At 29.1% G+C, this 19,444-nt stretch overlaps 1 protein-coding gene across 3 annotated transcripts in view; it reads right to left on the bottom strand.

Moving 5' to 3' along the window:
• Positions 1 to 3,822: 3,822 nt before the first annotated feature.
• LOC122523000 (TOX high mobility group box family member 3-like) overlaps positions 3,823 to 19,444 on the bottom strand; it is a 380,641-nt gene continuing 365,019 nt past the window's right edge. For 2 of the 3 annotated variants that reach the window (XM_043644494.1, XM_043644496.1), the window contains exons 4-12: positions 19,125 to 19,289; positions 17,978 to 18,093; positions 11,539 to 11,920; positions 11,256 to 11,368; positions 10,797 to 10,932; positions 5,978 to 6,421; positions 5,770 to 5,853; positions 4,947 to 5,191; positions 3,823 to 4,802 (exon numbers count right to left, since the gene is read on the bottom strand). In XM_043644494.1, coding sequence (XP_043500429.1) covers positions 4,736 to 4,802; positions 4,947 to 5,191; positions 5,770 to 5,853; positions 5,978 to 6,421; positions 10,797 to 10,932; positions 11,256 to 11,368; positions 11,539 to 11,920; positions 17,978 to 18,093; positions 19,125 to 19,289 — 1,752 coding nt within the window. In that variant the 3' untranslated portion in view covers positions 3,823 to 4,735. The remainder of the gene's footprint in view (positions 4,803 to 4,946; positions 5,192 to 5,769; positions 5,854 to 5,977; positions 6,422 to 10,796; positions 10,933 to 11,255; positions 11,369 to 11,538; positions 11,921 to 17,977; positions 18,094 to 19,124; positions 19,290 to 19,444) is intronic. The other variant, XM_043644495.1, reaches the window with a different exon arrangement.

Here is a 19,444-nt window from a genome sequence, read left to right on the forward strand (position 1 = left end):
GATTTGTAATAAGAAAATATCAGTTATCAGAAGGTAACACGATTTCTTGTGCCACCTCTGCGCACATCATGCAGTCTTGTTTCAAAATTCAATATTCCAGAAATTTCCAAAATTTCTCTGAATTTCTAATAAAGGAATGTTACTTATTAGAAGGTGATACAGTTTAATGATTTTTTTTAATAGAATAGCGGAAGAAATTTAAAAGTTGGACAAAGAAAAAAATGCTTTTGTGTATTTTTTAATTTACATTTATTGATATCATTTTTATAACATTTATATAAAATTTGATATTTTGTGTATACCAATGGTCTAAAGTAATTAGTAAAATATCCTATAAAGTATTCTTAAAGTATCCTATAAGGTATATTATTATTATACCTTATACTTTCTTTAAGACCTTGTAGTAAGTAATTTTACAGATTTTATTGGGGAGTGCTTTTTTTTTTCAACCTTGGATACATATCTTTCTTCTCAAGAATACTTCCATCCTTATCAACTGCTAGTCAGAAACTGGTTTTACCGCTTAAATTGCAGTCTGTAATTTATAAAGACAGTTATTACCAAGGAAAGTTATCCCACTGAAATGAGATTATGTATTTAACAATAAAAATAAATTATTATTGCGTTTTCTTAAGTATAAATTTGGTGAAGCGAATAAAATGTATATTTAAATTTTAGTGGAAAAAATTTGTATACGTACTTTAATGATAGGCTTCAAAGATCAAGGTATATATAAATATCAAATAGGATTTATATAAAATAAATTGCAGGAGAAAATTTTGAGATTGAAATCGTTTAATTATGTCTTTGTACAGAAAACAATAAAAATTAACATAAATTCATTGCAAATCACCATCATATATTAGCATTTGATGCGTAGTGCTAGTACTACAATATATGCTGGATATTTTCTAGATTCACTTTATTTTTTATTTTATTTTATTTATTTATTTATTTTAATATTGATTTATGCGATTACGATTAATGTAAAAGTTGTGTTTTCTGTATTAAGGGATATACACGCATACGGGGCAATGAGGGAGGGGTATTTTGTGTTTTCTGTGTAACTTTTTGTATACCATTTTTTTGTTTTTTGTTTTTTTTTATTTTTTTTTTTTATTGACACACGCCACGTGCCTGGTAGTTCAAAACAGGCCTTTTCTCGGCTAAATCAATTATCTTATTTCATTTAAAATTATGAATTATAAGTATATTTTTTTTTTATCATTTATCCTATATGTATATGTATATATTTATATATATATTTTATTTATTTTATATATTTATATACTTTTATAATATATACCACAAATCGTCTGTTTTATCAATATAATACAATATATTGATTATGTTTACATAACCTACAAATCTGTAGAATATATATTTACGTATATTTACAAGTGGGGGGGGGGTATATTAAAAAGAGAATAGTAAAAGAAAATTTATTAGCACATTCATTCTCTTTCTTTCTCTTTCTTTCTTTCTTTCTTTCTTTCTTCCCGTTTTTTTTTCGAGACACATTCAATAATTTTCTGTTACCCACAAAAAAAATTATCGCAATCGTGTTATTGATTGAAATCAGATATTATTGAGCGGTCTCCAACGATAATTATGGAAAGATATTCATATATGTATCTCTTCTTTATACAGCTATATTATTATCGGATGATCCTTTTTTTTATTTTAATTTTAAAATGCTTCTTTCATATTTCTGTTCTGTTTTTTTTAACTCTCTCTCTCTCTCTTTCTTTCTCTCTCCTTCTTTTCAAACAATTTGAATATATTATTCGCGAATATATTTATGTTCACTTTTTCCATAAAATATGCCCGCGTATGAATAAGATTGTAGGGTTTAGCATAATTATTGTGAGAAACTGATAATTAAATACTAGTTGTAAAAAATAAGCGAAAGTACGCATTCCGTTCACTAAATGTGAATTCTTTCTCATTATTTATACGTTTTTCTTTTTTCCTTGTGTGTATATGTGTGTGTATGCGAACAAGTATAATCATAAATCTTAATAAAATGACCAATCTGTGTCGTAACATTAAAATAAAGAAATTTTATACCTAATTTATTCATTAACATTCTTCTCCAATATATTTCATTTCTTTAATTAATACAAATCTAACAAACGTATGAAAATGCCAAATGTTTTTTAATATTTGGTGATTAGGAGAAGAAAAATAAAATAAATGAAATATACATATAGATTTCTTCATATATACATATATATATTTATAAAAAAAATTATATATAATACATATATATATAATTTTTTTTAGTTACATAAATCCCAAGTTCGACTAAAATTTCGAATTAAACTTCAAATACAATACATAATAATATAAAATATATATATGTATATTTGATACTTTGTCGTTGCAAGAATTAAATATCTTAATCATTGTTATATGTATAAAAAAAAAAAAAAAGGACAAAAAGGAAAGAGACAAAAAATAAAAAAAAAAAACAATTACACTAGAAAAATACAATTTGCAAGATATATTACTTATAAAAAAACAATAATTATAATCCTAAAGGAAACAAAAGAAGAATAATTAAAGATTATAGCAAAATATCTAGGTACTAAAGTGTGTGTGTGTGTGTGTGTGTGTGTGTATCCACTTCAACTCAAGACGTTTCTATCTATTCTTTTCTCTGGTGAATACAAAAACCTAATATGTGGGCAGCAAATATGCAACAACGAATATCTTATTATTTTGTACATTCCCAACTGTTCAATTTAAGACTATAAATGTAATAAAAAGAAGCTTTAAATCCGTTGCTTATTGTCAATTCAAATTCGAATTTAAGCGTGGAAAGAAAACAAAATAATAATAATAATAATAATAATAATAATAATAATATAATAATAATAATAATAATAAAATTGTAACAAATAAATATCTCATGTGATATGCGCCTCATTATTTGCGTTTGATTGATATATATATATATATATATATAGAATGCACGTATATTATCCTATTATAAATTATAAATATTAAAATCAGAAACTTTACCAAGAACCACAAAATTCAGGGCAAAAACAAGATTTAGCTGCTTCACAGTTCTTATTAATTATCTCTCCTCTCCCTCTTTCCTTTTTTTTATTATATTCAAAAACACTATCTGAGAATTGGATGCAACACTGGGTACAGTTGTCATCATCATTATCGTCATCATCACCATCAACCTTCTTCTTCTAATAATCATCATTATTTTCTTCTTCGTCATCATCACCTTTTTTTTTATCATCATCATAATCATCATTATCATCATCGTCATTATCATTGTCATCATCATCATCATTATCATCATTATCATTATCATTATCATTATCGTCATCATCAATATCAATATCATCATCATTATCATATTCAATATCATCATTATCATACTATTTCTTATTTCATTTTTTTTTCTTTTTGATACCAGGTAGAGTTCTATCGTGCAAACATGTGTATATAATTGACCAACCAATTACACATATATGTTTATATTTATAAATATAATCATACTAGATAATTAATAATATTCCTAGCTAATTATAGAAGGGGGAAACATGCAACAACCGCGACCCATGGCAATGCCAGGTAATACAGTTTTTTTTGTTTACTATACAGACATGATTGATTTTTTTTTTTTTTTTAATTTTTAAACTGCTCCTCCCATTCTATCTCGCGTTTCTTCTCCCTTTTTCTGTTCTTCTTCTTCTTCTTACTATCTTATTATAAATGGGATATATTTAATCGTATAATTATTATTATTATTATTATTTACATGCAATAATACCTCTTCCTTTCTCTGTATTCTCATTTACCCCGTAAAATGGTACGACTAATTCTGTCTTCCGCTGCCATTCTAATTCTTACAAATCTTCATTTTCATATTATGGATGCAATTCATACAATAAGGACGATTTTATTATTTAATTATTTTCGTGTCGCGTCCTTTTTAAATGAATCCGAATAAAATGATCTACGAATCATATCAATTGATCATTAGTGAAAAATTTTCACCCGTTAATTCAGGACTTTAAAAAGAACGAACGTACTGTTGTGTTAACTGTACAATTGGCACGCCTCGTATCGTCTATCAACAAAGAAGTAGTTAGTTTATTATTGCGCTCCTATGAAAAGGAAAATTGTCGTCTTCTTTATTTTTTTTTCCCATTCTGGTTACTTAATCCTGCTTTCTTATTTTCTTTCTAATAGTAGTAGTATATGCCCCGAGCTTTGTAGATAGACATTTTTTGACCAGAGTAAAATGGATTATTGTAAATAAGGCTTCTTAATTTACAAGTATGTATCTTTCCGTTCTACAAAGTGTAACGTAAATACATTTCCGCTTTTTCTATCTGATTTTGAAATGTATTTATGTATTTATGTATTCATGTATGTATGTATGTATGTATTCATGTACGTATGTATGTATACTTGTGTAAGTATTTTTTTTAGGTGATTATACACTTTTTCCTGATGCTATATTATTTCTTTACGCATACAATAGTTCTTGAGATTGTTTGAGTTTTCTTCCATTTCATAGTCCTTACTGTTTTATGATAGTATTAGCGCTGACTTTTCCCTTTTTTTTTTGTCATTCTGCTGTGTCCTCTATATATACACATTTTAGTTTAGATATCTTACTGTTAACAACAGGTCTCTGCGCATTGGCAGAACTTCTATGTAATTTTTAACGACGTAGTTCGACATCATTTTGCGTAAACACTTATTTCACAGTGGAGAAATTCTGCTGAGGATTTTGATTCGATGATACCCACGTAGTGAAGACATCTCTACAATGAAAAAAAGTTATACCATTAAGTAAAAACTAGTCGTATGTATTAGTAGTTCTCGTATAATCACTGGTTTATTTCTTTTCCTTTGCACAGTTATTATACAAGTTAATGTGGCAATAAAGAAATACAAAGAATGCTCACACAAACCTGCAGTGGCTGACCACGCACTCATTACTGCAATACTCATCTTCCCATTCGCTATTGGCTATAGCAGGATTTGGACATCCATGACGGATACATGCATTTGCTGGCTGTCTTTGTCCTACCATGGCAGCTTGCGAAGCACTTACCGGAGGTGGGCTTGAAAGCGAGTCTCCTCTAGGAGGACTCATATGAATCATTTGTTGTTGTTGCGGTACTTGTACCTGTACTTGTTGCTGTGGCACCTATATCAAATATAGAAAAAAAAAACTATTTGTCAGAATGATCTATCTTTATTTGGATTTTTTATATATATTTTGGAGGTTATATTATATATATGTTATGTTTTTATATATATTTTGGAGGTTATGTTTTACATGGTATCATGAAATATTTTCTAAATAATAGTTTTGACCTTGTTAAAAAATACTATCCACTTAAACGACAACTTTACTCACAAAATAATAACTTCCGGGTGGTCGTAAGCAAAAAATAGAGTATATTTTGTTGGATGTATCAAAAGCATTCGTGGCAGCCATTTTGCGGCTTGATTAATCATAAGATTCGATGTCGTCGTAATACGATATTATGCAAAGCGGCGCAGGATTTGAAAAATTTTCTAAACATTCTCTTTTTAATTAATATTATTATACTGTTATAAGTTATGTACTACTAATATATAAATCTGATTTCTATATATTAATTAATAGTTAATTCCTCGATATGGGGATAATTTATTAGACTGAATAACGATTTTTAAAAAAATAAAGGAATATATACATACAGATGCATGTACGCATATGTAAGACTTTCTTACACCGACCTGCATGTACTGCTGCTGTGACACCTGTTGCTGCATGTGTTGTTGCGTCATATGCGCCGATGCCATGGCATTGCCCAATAATCCCTGCAACCGAATGTAAAAGGTTTCACCTTCTCATCTCGTATATGTTTACGGCGATTAAAAGAAAGATATGTAAAAGTAAAAGAGAAAAAGGAGGAAAAGAAAAAAAAATAAGTCTGGCAGTTACCTGTTGTGCCTGCTGTTGAGGATTACCCTGCATCGTAAGATGATGCGGTGACTTCTTAATGGCCATCTGTTGTTGCTGTTGTTGTTGTTGTTGATGTTGTTGATGTTGATGCTGATGTTGTTGATGTTGTTGATGTTGTTGATGTTGTTGTTGAGGTGATGATGGTTGCGGTTGCGGACTGTAAACTTCATAAGCAACATTTCCTGGTGCACCATTTCCGCCGTAATTAGGATATCCGGTGTATTGCACTTGCTGCTGTTGTTGTTGTTGCTGTTGTTGCTGTTGTTGTTGTTGTTGTTGTTGTTGCTGATGCTGTTGTTGTTGCTGATGCTGTTGCTGTTGCTGTTCATTCTCAGCTGCTCCTTTACTAACCAAAGAAGCCCTATACGCTGCTAAAGCCTTCAAATATTCCTTCTTTGCCGCTTCAGTCTTTTTCTTATAAACCTGAAACAAAAAGTTCAAATGTATTCATTTAAATATATATTCACACACACACACACACACACATGTTTATGCAAATGTATATATAGCAATTATTTTATTGTACATCTATAATGAACGTGGTGTATTCATTAATAATTCATTTGCATAATATTGTTTGATATGTTTTAAATAATTAATCGGAAGATAAGTGTATGAGTAATCAAATAATTTGTTTTCAGATTTGATCCCATCGTAATATATTCTTAATTCCTTTCCCGGATATCTCTTGCATTTGCCGCATTGCAGGCAGCAAGTTTTGAATGTATACATACATACATATATATATTATATACATATTTAATAACGAGTAACATGATACACCTGCCAATTTACATTCTTGTATCTCTAGTTTCTTTTTCTTGTTTCTTTTTATTTTTCTTCTTTTCGTTGATATAATCGCATGACATCGAAGTGGAAAGCACAACCTTCTACTTCGACTTACTTATAGTCTTATTTTTGATAGCCACGTGTCCAATATATGCGGTTCTAAAGGCTATTAAAGTAACTTCTTGTCGTGGCTTGTGTTCAAAGGATAAAGAAAAAAGTATATTTATATATATATATATATATGTGTGTTGTGTATTTGTGTGAAAGAGAAAAAGAAAGATAGAACGAACGAGTTTTATCGATCGTAGTAGAACTATAAGCCAACATCATTTATAATTTACCGCTACTGTGTTTGACGAAGTTATCGTACATACCGGAAGTGAATAGAAAATTTTAAACACGAACCGATTTTATTCCAACATGTAAACTTTTCAATCGTTCCGAGATAATATGTTACATTACAATATGTGTGTGCGCGCGCGCGCGTTTGTGTATCTCAAACTCTAATCATAATTCTAATTTAAACTTCCTACTAGAATTTTCTTTTTTGTTGAACGATATAAATTATACGATATCAAAACTTGATTCGAACTAATCGATTTATTTAATGTTTCATAAGTTAACATTTTTTTTCTTTTTATTTTTTTTTTCTTTCTTTTCGTTTAACTAATACATTTGTATAGGATATGTATATGTAAAAAGTTTCTAGAGATAGATTGAAAGTTTTATAAGATTATTTTAAAAGTAACTTTATTACTTTATTTCCAAGACTTTTTAGGATAATAATTATTTTCTTTAGGATTGTAAAACTTTTACAATCTAATTTGACTACGAGAAAATGAGAAAAGTATCGAAAAAGAGTAAAATGATTATTTAAATTTATTTGGGAGAATTTTAAAGACTTATCTGAAATAAAACAAAAGAAAACAAATTGTTTAATATTTCTTTTTTTTTTTTTTAAATTATTTAAGAACTTATGATTCACCCTGTATTACATTTTAATAACATGTGTTTTCTTGATTAGTAAACGACGTGTTTATTCATCCGTAAGATACGTTATTTCGTTTTCTATGTGAGAGGGATAATGATAATAGTAATTAGTTTGAATGCAATCGATGCAACAACAATAAAAAAAAAAGAATCAACACGATAGATGCGATGTAATAAACTCCGACAATGTTATCGATGCGGTGAGTTTACGACTATCCGTGAGGGGCATGAAAATTAGATGGTAGATTGCTACGATTTGCTATGAGTAATAGTAACAGTAATAGTATTTTAAAAGGAAGAAATATAAATTAGAAATTCTATGATAATAACAATAATAATAATAATAATAATAACGCGCTCATTGAAAATTGATTACAACGGGAAACTTATCGGTAAACATTTTTTAATTTATATAAAAGTAAAGTTTTAGAAAATTCTTTTCGTAAAAAGAGCTATTATTGTTAACATTACATTTTATTATTATTATTATCATCTCATATATCAATGATTAAAAAAGAAAAATCAAATGTTAGTAATAATTCTAAAAAGAAAGAGAGAGAGAGAGAGAGACCATCCGAGTATTTCTTTCATTAAACAAAAGTTTCGCAATGAAAAGTAACTTTCATGCTATCTCTCTCTCTCCCACTCTCTTCCTCTCTTTCTCTTTATTCTATTCTCTTCTTTCCTTTTCTTTATAGGCAACAAAGTGCAAATTTTCATTTCTCTAACCCCTCCCCCGTCCCACCGCCCTCTCCTGCTCAAACCCCTTTTCTTTTTTTCTCTCTCTTTACAGTCCGGAAAGAATATGTTCGCACGATAAAAAACGTTTCTGCTATGGTGCGTGTAGTACGAGTAAGAAACGAAAGAATAAGAGACAGAAAGAAAAAAAGAAAATGAAACGAAAAAAAGAAAGGGAGAAAAATAGACAGAGATGGAAAGAGAGGAGAGAGAAAAGAAAGGAAGAAAGAAACGTGGTCTCTTTCTCTCCTTGTAAAACGGGCACGGAAAGGGAATTTAATCAAGATTCCACCTAGTCTAACTGCATATCGTCGTCCTAGATGTAGCGAAATTAAAATGCACTTTCCACGAAATTATCCTCTTATATATTGTTTCCCTTCCGCCACGGTCCACCCCCCTTACACCACCACCACCACCCTCGTCTACTCTTTTTTATCACCACCACCATCACACCACCTACTACTTTCTATTTTTTTCTTCTTCTTCTTCTTCTTATCACATTCGACAATTTATATTCTCTTTCTTTTCTCTCTTTATTTTATTTTTCATTTTTTTTTTCTAATTAAAAAGTCTACCAATTTTGTTATAAAAATACTCACACAACCCCCCAGTACAGTTATATTATTATTATATATAAATATTCGTGTTTTTATAGGGAATATATTAACGAAAAAATATGAGACTCGTTTGTTATGAATTAATTTAAAATATAAACTTTCTTTTTCTTGTATTGCTTGCTTGCTAGCTAGCTAGCTAGGTTTTCCATTCTATTATTGCATACACGTACATACATATATACACGTACACACATATATATATATACATATTTGAATATTAACGGAATAAAAAATATGTCCCGTTTGTTCTGAATTAATTAAAAATACAAGCTTTTTATCTTCTTATTGTTCTCTATATTCTTCATTCTCTTATTGCACACACACACACACATATACACATTTGAATTTTCTACGATGAATATTAGTGGAATAAAAAATATGTCTCGTTTGTCCTGAATTAATGTCAAATATAAACTTACTTTTTTTCTCTTTCCTTATTGTTTCTTTTCTTTCTCTTTTTTCTTTTTTTTTTTAGCTTCCTCATTCTATTATTTCATACTCACGTACAACACGCGCGCGCACACGTATTCAACATTTGAGAATTGGAAGAATATAAAATATGGTCTCGTTCCCCGTTCCTGAATTAATTCGAAATATAAACGAATTTCAAGTTTTTTCTCTTTTCGAAATTCTTTTTCGAATATTCATTCACAATAATTTATGATCTCCGAAAAGAATGGAAAAATTTGTGAGTTAAATTGCAATGGCTGATACTCATGCATACATATGCGTATGGTACTTATATAAATAAAAAAAAAAATAAAAACATATTAAGGTAAGATAAATAAGAAGATAAAATATAAAATTGAAAAAAAAAAAAAATGTCTTCTCAATTTCGATCGTTCATATTATTTTGTTCTCTCTCTTTTCTCTTATGTTTATTCTTTTGATCTCTTTTCTAAATGGATAAAATTTAGTTTAAACATTCGACGCGTGTTACCAACAGAAATATAATAATTTTATTCGGGACGTTGTCGTGTACAAGTTAAGTATAAGTTCCTACGAAATAGAGCGGAGAAAAATAGTGGGACTGGTATATCGTAAACCGGTTCCATTCTATCACGTAAAACGCACAACGGAATATATATATATATGTATATATGTATGTATGTATGTGTATATTATGTATATACGTTCCTTCTTTTAAACTTGTTATTTCCAACGTTGTATATATGTATTCGTATGTAAGTGTGTGAGAGCGTGAGTTTGCGTAGTGATTCGATTCTTCGAGATAATTTATTCGTGTGTCTTTCGACGTGTACAAAATTGAGAAATATTATCAACACGAGTCAAGAAATAACTCGATATTTTTCATCTTTAAGGTTCGTATAACGTTTAAAAAGCTAGCTTGTTTAAATAAATCGTTTTAAATCAATCGAATTCTCTTTTTGTTTTTCTTTCTTTCTTTCTTTTTCATCTACTTTATAATTTATTTATTTATTTTTTCATCCGGAACAAATTTGAAGAGAAACTGTTTGAAGAGAACTTGCTTGTTGTCGATCGTTTAAAAGTTTGTTCTTTTTCTTTTTCAATAAATCAATTTCAAATCAAATTTCAAATCGAATCTTTATCGTCAATTTATTTTTCCAAATTGCAGAATGCATATATGACTGCGGTTATCTAAAAATAAAAAATAAAAAAAGAGGAAAGAAATAGTTACTCACGTTCTTATGCTCGATTTCCAAAGCATCCCACATTGATGCAACTATTTTAGAAATTTCACCGAAACTCGCATTAGGATTTTGTCCTTTGATGGCTGCTTGTGTATCCCTGAAGAAGAGTGCGTACGCAGAGACTGGTCTGAAAAAATGGAAATTGTTTTCTTTAGATATCTCTGTATATTATATATTATTTATATAATATTATATATAATTATTTTCTTTTTTTTTCTTTTTATCCGATTGTGAGGTGCAACAACATGCAGTTATCACGAAAGTAAGAAAAAAAAAAAAGAAAAAAGAAAAAGAAAAACAATTAGTTAATTATCGTGTATACTCATTATCAACAAAATTTCATTTCATTCGTGAAAATATAATTTTTGATTAGGAATCAAAACTGATACTTCCAAACGTCAGTCAGCGTTTTGGATTCGAAGAATAATAACAGCTTCAAACTGGGCTCACTTTTGGGGTTCGTTAGGGTCTCTCTTCTTCTTCTTCTTTTGCGATTTAGTTTTTCTCTGATTTTTAGCTCCCACATCTGTCGGTTCTGGCGACGGTCGTTTAATTCCTGCGATCTGATAAGAAAGAAAAAACAAAAAATAAAAAATAATGCAAAAAGGAAAGAAAATCGAAATAACGAAATGGGAACAAACAAATTTAAATAAATGGTACATTAAAATTTGTATTCAACAGAGATTGAACAATTTGTATTATCAAAATAATGATGAGGAAAAAAACCACTTACAGTCCCCGAATGAGGTGTGCTGTCATCGCTATCTTCGCTAGTCGTAGTATTATTATTTTCGGGGATGTTAGATTGCATAGCAGGTGGACTACCACCGGTTGGGCTCCTATATTGTAATTGTTGAAGTTGTTGTTGCTGCTGTTGTTGTTGCTGTTGTTGTTGTTGTTGCTGAGAATGCATATATTGCATATGTTGCAACTGCACTTGCTGTTGATGTTGCTGTTGTTGTTGATGTTGTTGTTGTTGTTGTTGCTGATGTTGCTGTTGCTGTTGTTGTTGTTGTTGTTGCTGTTGCTGTTGTTGAAGTAACAACAAATTGCTATGCTGTTGACGTGGCGAACTCATAGTCGTGTATGATCCTTGAGGACTGCTATACGCTGAACTAAACTGAAATAAAACAAAACCTAATTAATATATTATTTCAAGAGCCGGCTTTCTTCTTATCGGTTATAATAATATTTGTATTTTTATATATACAATATACATTAATATGTTTATTAATTTAATGAAAGGATAAATAAAGGAAGAAAAAATGATTTAATATTTCCAAGGGATGTAATATTTAAAATGTATACAATAAGCATACTTATTGTTAGAGGTTTGGAAAGAATCGGTGAAGGAATAGAAAGCAAAATGGAATTGAGAAAGAGGGAAAGAGAAAGATAGGTCGTTTGCGGTGGGAGAAGGCAACCCCAAGGGAGTGGTGTAAGGAAGAGTAAGAAGAAGGGTAGAGGGGGGGAGTAGAGGGAGGAGGAGGTGGAGGAGGAGGATCCATAGCGAGTGCTATTTTAACACAAATTGGATAACTTTTGAGATATGACCGGCGCTGTGTCAGCGTCGGAGGATTTACAGCCTACTCTACATCAGCCATCTTCTCGGCATCTCCATACTAATACTAATACTGCCTTACTAATACTATTACAATACTACACTACTATTACTCTTCTCTTTCTATCTTTCAATCCTCCTCCTCCACCTCCTCCTCTTCCTCATGTTTCTTCATCACCACTACAACTACCACTTTCGTGTTTTCCACTTCGAATCGGATACTATATATCTATCTCACTCCCACATATTTATACTCATAACTACATCCAATCGTTTTTCTCACGTTCGATTTCCCCTTCCACCCACCCACCTCCCGCTCCCCAACGACACAAACAACATAGAAAAAAAGAAAATAAATAAATAAAATCGGGTCAAACGACAAAAAACAAAGAATAAAGAATAGAAATAAAATAAAATAAAGAAAGAAAAAAAAGAAAAAAGAGAACACCGAGAGTACTAATTGGATTTCAAATGGTCGTACGAATTACCTTTCGATTGCTATTGCATATTCATTGGCTTCGTTGAGAAATCGCAAAAAAAAAAGGGAAAGATATTTAAAAAAAAAAAAAAAAAGAAGAGAAAAAAATAGAAACCACTACCTTTTGCAATCGTACTCCTCTACGTGCAAATAACCCTACCTATCTCTATGCACAGACCCTGGCTGCTTAATCAATGCTTCCTCTATTTTTTTGTTTTGTTTCTTTTTCTTGGTTTTACTTTTGTCGATGTTTCTTTTTTTGTCTTATTTTCCCTTACAAGCAAAGATCCCACCAAGCAATACCAGGAGAGAACTTTTTTTCTTCCTTCTTAACTCCTACTACTACTACTATTACCAGTAAAACTACTATTACCACTAGCACGAGTCTCTCGACTCGTTTCATTGGAACTTTTGGTTCTACTTTTACAGATCCAAAAAGATTTATGCTTGTAGTTTTAACAAAGTTCTCGGACTTGCCGTAGTACTATTTTTGTTGTTTCTTTTTCTACTATTCCGTGTTTCTTTTCTTCATTTATTTATTTCTTTATTTCTCGTCGGGTAATAATATCTTGCCACCGACAAACGAGAAGTTTCGATCCCTTACGAGAAAGAATTAAATAAAGAAAAAAAGTTTAACGAAACACTTGTACGCGTTTATAAACCACCCTTCCTCTATTTTTCTTTCTATTCTAACAACGAGTTAACAATATCGTTGAGTAGTGGTGGTACCTATTATTATTATTATTATTATTACAACTAGTTTTATGCTGTGCTATTATTACTTTAAAGAGAAAAAGAAAAAAATGATTTGTACGAGTCCTAAATTGCATAGGCGAGATGAGATTGTTCATTTTTCATGTAAGATTATTGCGTTTGTATTATTTCTTCTCTTTTTTCTCTCTCAACGGTTAATGGGTTTTTTTTCTTTCTTTATTTATTTATTTATTTATTTATTTATTTCTTTCTTTATTTCTTTCCATTTTTCTCACGAATATTATTAATTCTTCGTATATGTATTAATAGAATGTATGTATGCCAGCACACAGGGGTCACCAACCAACCACCGGTTACACAGCAACTACCGGGCAATTCAATTTCACGGAATTCATTTAAAAACGTTTTTACGATTTCTCTTTTGTGACAATTCACAAAAGACTTCTAAATATATACTTCAAATATTCTACTACGGTAAGAGTCAAAGTGGTAATGGAAATAGTATGATAATGAATTCCCTTTTTTTATAGCTTTTATCTTCTCTTTTATTATACTCTTCTCTTTATATCTTATCTAGTAAAAAGAAAAGAAACGAAAAAAAGAAATTAGGATATTTATTATAGATGAGTGTATATTATGATTCATTCTTTAAAGAATCGACTCGTTATAATTCTTATTTTATTATTTTTTTTTATCTTTTTTTTTTTTCTTTTTTTTTATACGAAATATATCAAATGTTTTTATTCTATGGGAGAATTCTATGGGATTTCGTTTGAATGAATATATTATTTTACATAAATATTTCATAAAAAAGTCAACCTTTTCTCTCTCTCTCTCTCTCTCTTTCTTTCTTTTTAAGTTATTCTTATATTTATGTTACTAAAAATTTATCTATGTGAAAATATTATATATTTTGTTTGAAGAAAAAAAAAATGATTAAAATTTCAACTAATCTCTCTTTTCTTTCTCTTTTGCCAAGTTATTATAATTATATTTTTTTGAGTCAATAAAAAAATATTATAAAATTATTACAAAATATCATAGAAGATAATAAATATGCATATAAATAAAAATCATTAAGATATATCATTGCACAATTGATGAAACAATTAATTTATCTAAATTATCTCTAATTCTTGTCGGATTTTTTTATCCCCTATTATTATTACTATTTAGCTCCATTTATGATTTATATAATAATAATAATAACAAAATAAAAAATATATGCATATAAATAAAATCATTAAGATATATCATTGCACAATGGTGAAACAATTATTTATCTAAATTATCTCTAATTCTTGTCGGATTTTTTTATCCCCTATTATTATTACGATTTATTTCCATTTATGATTTATATAATAATAATAATAATAACAAAATAAAAAATATATGCATATAAATAAAAATCATTAAGATATATCATTGCACAATTGATGAAACAATTGTTTATCTAAATTATCTCTAATTCTTGTCGGATTTTTTTATCCCCTATTATTATTACGATTTATTTCCATTATGATTTATATAATAATAATAATAACAAAATAAAAAATATATGCATATAAATAAAAATCATTAAGATATATCATTGCACAATTGATGAAACAATTTATTTATCTAAATTATCTCTAATCTTGTGGGATATTTTTATCTCCTATTATTACGATTATTTCCATTTATGATTTATATAATAATAATAATAACAAAATAAAAAATATATGCATATAAATAAAAATCATTAAGATATATCATTGCACAATTGATGAAACAATTTATTTATCTAAATTATCTCTAATTCTTGTGGGATTTTTTTATCCCCTATTATTATTACGATTTATTTCCATTTATGATTTATATAATAATAATAATAATAACAAAATAAAAAATATATGCATATAAATAAAAATCATTAAGATATATCATTGCACAATTGATGAAACAATTTATTTATCTAAATTATCTCTAATTCTTGTGGGATTTTTTTATCCCCTATTATTATTACGATTTATCTCCATTTATGATTTATATAATAATAATAATAACAAAATAAAAAATATATGCATAAATAAAAATCATTAAGATATATCATTGCACAATTGATGAAACAATTTATTTATCTAAATTATCTCTAATTCTTGTGAGATTTTTTTATCCCCTATTATTATTACGATTTATATAATAATAATAATAACAATAATAATGAGATGAAACAAAAATAAAACGTAAAATAAGACAAATAGTCGAAAAATTCGATTTACCTTTACGCGATACTACGAGAGAAATTACTAATTCATTCTCAACAGTAAAATAGAAAGAAAAAGAGAGAAAAATAGAGAAAGAGAGAGAGAGAGAGAGACGATCGAGACGTTTCGAAACGTCATTGGTCCTTGAAGTAAAAGAAAGAAGAGAAGAAGAAGGGAATAAAAAAAGGAACAAAAAAGGGAAAGGGAAAGAAAACGAATAAGAATGAGAAGTGAAGAAGAACACGATGAAGAAGCACGAAGCCCGAGGACTCATTAATCTTCCTTTGTTGGGCCTTGGCTTGCTTATTCTCCAATCATCGCCACTTGTTCGAGTGTCGCGGGAACGAACGAGAAGGAACTCTTCTTCTTTTCGGATGGTCAATTCGAGAAGGACGAATGAACGAAGAAAGTAGCATTAACGTGCCAGAGAAAAAGAGAGAGAGAGAGAGAGAGAGACTGACATGTTTCATTGCTGACTCGGGACAACGAGGGGGTAGATAAGAGGGTGGGAGGGAGGTAGGGGGGCAAAGGAAAAGAAGAAACTTGTTCGTTCATTTTATACTAAATTACAAATAGAAACATACAAAGTCTACCGGTTGTGTTTTTTGCGTGTTTCCTGTATTTCATATTACGAATTTTTAATTAGGAAACGTTGAACTTTATCACGGGAAATGTAATTTTTAATGAATAATTTTAATATTAATTATTATTAAATTTTATCGATAGTTTTTTTTTATTATTTATTTATGTGTTATAATAGGTTATTATATACGTAACAGATCTCGAATGAAATTATTGATCCTTTCAATTAAATTTATGTCTTTTTTCTTTTTTTTTTCTTTCTTTCTTTCTTTTTAAATTGAATGCAGATAATAATCAGAAGATAATTTTTCGATAATAATAAAATATCTATTTATGATTATAATGGTCGTAAAGGCAAATGAAGAAAAGCAATTAACATTTGAATGCTGAATTTTAATTCAAAATTTAAAACCGGTCATTCTCTCCGACCGGTCGTGGTACTTTTTTTTTCCTTTTTTTTTTTTTTTTGTTAGTGTTATGGATATCTCACTGAGTTTCTTTTTTTTTTATTTTGTTGTCTTTTTAATTTGTTGGTTGGTGGTTGTGTTGTTGGCGGTAAGCGAAAGAATCGGTAAAGTTTTACACAATTGAAATTTAACAATCGCACGTTCGTTTCAATTTATATTTCTATTTTTATTTACATTAAGAGAAAATGAAAAAATCATCTCTTTTTCTTGTTTTTCCTTTTCCTTATATCTTTTCTCTATTAACAATTCTCTTATCTCCTAGAGATTTTCCAAATTAATTATACTTCGTTTTATTTTTTCATTTCCTTTTTCTTTCTTTCCCTCTGAAACTTTTTAAATTACTTTCTTTCTTTCTTTCTTTCTTATTTTCCGATCGTAAAACCACAAAAGCCCCCTCTGCCCGTTGGTAAAAAGAAAATAACGGCGTAATCCGACTAGGTAATTAAACGCACAAATTATATTTCTTATATCTAATAAACAGAATTAAAAAAAGAAAAAAAAAAAGAATAAAGAAATTATTTCTTTCAACTCGTTCCGTAACAAATACGATTATACTTTCACCAAATGAGATATCAAAAAAAAAATACGAAAAAATGAATGCTAATTAAATCGTGATCTTGTGTGCTCGTTCCTCTTAAATGATTAAAATGTACGACAAAAAAAAAGAAAATACAAAATCTTGTTCAATAATTAAATCTACATATACATATATACATAAAATATATATATATACATGTAAGATGATTTTTCGATAATAATAAAATATCTATTTATGATTATAATGATCGTAAATGCAAATGAAGAAAAGCAATTAACATTTGAATGCTGAATTTTAATTCGAAATTTAATATATATATATATTTAAAAAAATAATATATTATTTTATTATTATTATTTATTCTTACTCCGCCCCTTTCGGGTTTGGAGAACTTCCCTTACAATCTCCCTTCTACAATATCTTACAATACTTTGCCATTTACCATAAACATATATATATATATATATATATATCATCCTAAATAAATTATATTAAACTATATTACATCATATCAACTTAATACTAACAATAATATATTAATAAATATTTTAAAATTTATATATATAAAAATGAATTCTTTTTTTACCTGACATTGATGGCTTGCATCGAGTGTTCCTGTTGCAGATACAACGGTTGTTGGTACCCACCGGGATCGAGACTGAGGCCATCCGGAGATTGCTGCATTCCAGCGGACTGTATCATCTGTGACGACAATAGAATATTATTTTCTTTCTCTCTTTCTCTCTCTTTTTTCTTTTTTCTTTTTTTCATATTTTTGCTTGCTTGTTTGTTTGTTTGTTTGTTCTTTCTTTCTTTCTTTAACGAGAACCTTTATACCAACATGCCCTCAGAGGAACTTTACTCTATTCTGATGTTAAAAAACACACGCATCGTCACACTAATGCATTCATGCAGACACACATACATACATACGAGTACAAAAGTTTACCCTCTTAAGCAAGAAAACCCGAGAAAACGTTGGAATGATGTATTGAAGGTTTAACTACTTCCGCATTCGGATTTTATTCATTGCAAAAGTCCGGAATATAATTTTTCAACTTTCTTTCTTTATCTTTAAATGTATATCCATCTCTTCTCTCTCTCTCTCTCTTAGTTTTTTCTTTACTTTTCTTTAAAGCAACGACCCCAAAACGAAAAAGATACTACTCTACTAATACTAATACTAATACCAATACACGACGTGTACTCATACATATACACTTCTTTATCGTCGTAACTCCATCCAGAAAGAGTATAAATCACGATAAGGAGGCAAAAGCAGTGCATAATGCTTTAATAATTTATAGAATGCTTCCCTCCCCCCTCCCCCCTCTTCCTCATCCACCTCCTCCTCCTACCCCCCACCCGCCTCCTATCCGTCACGTTGCACTTTATCCGGTGAATGCTGTCTTATTAATGACATGCACGTACTCGTAAAACGTCTCTCATAAATTTACGGACAAGGTTTACACGCATGTATACTACACTCTACCACGTTGCAACCCTAATTAAGGTAACATAACGAATTCCAAACGAAACAAAAAGAATAATAATAATAATAATAATAATAATCAGATGTTTTTTCAGTTTTAACGTTAACGTTAAATGGTTTTTTTATTTTTCGTTTCGTTATTATTAATTAAAAAAAAACAAACAAACGAAACAAAAGTATCAGGAGGCAGGCAAATGGGGTTAATAATTTAGTTCGATATATAAAATAAAAAACAAATTACCTGCGATTGATATCCGTGCATAGGATCGTGTTGTTGATGATGCTGAGGCTGTTGTTGCTGAGGCTGCTGTTGTTGCTGTTGTTGCGGTTGATGTTGTTGATGTGGATGCGGATGGATGGGTGGTATGTCAAAAACCTCATCTCCGAAACTTGGCGTGTGAAATGTCTGTGAAAACATAATCAAATAACAAAAAGATATTATTTTCTAATATCGTTTATATCTCTCTTTATCACTTTTTTTTAATTACAAAGATTATACGCATTTATCATATTATGCGTCTTGCGCATAGACGAAATAGAATACATGAATACGAATAAAAA

This window comes from Polistes fuscatus, unplaced genomic scaffold (assembly GCF_010416935.1).
Source record: "Polistes fuscatus isolate 324 unplaced genomic scaffold, CU_Pfus_HIC Scaffold6, whole genome shotgun sequence".
In the NCBI taxonomy this organism is placed as follows: Eukaryota; Metazoa; Arthropoda; class Insecta; order Hymenoptera; family Vespidae; genus Polistes; species Polistes fuscatus.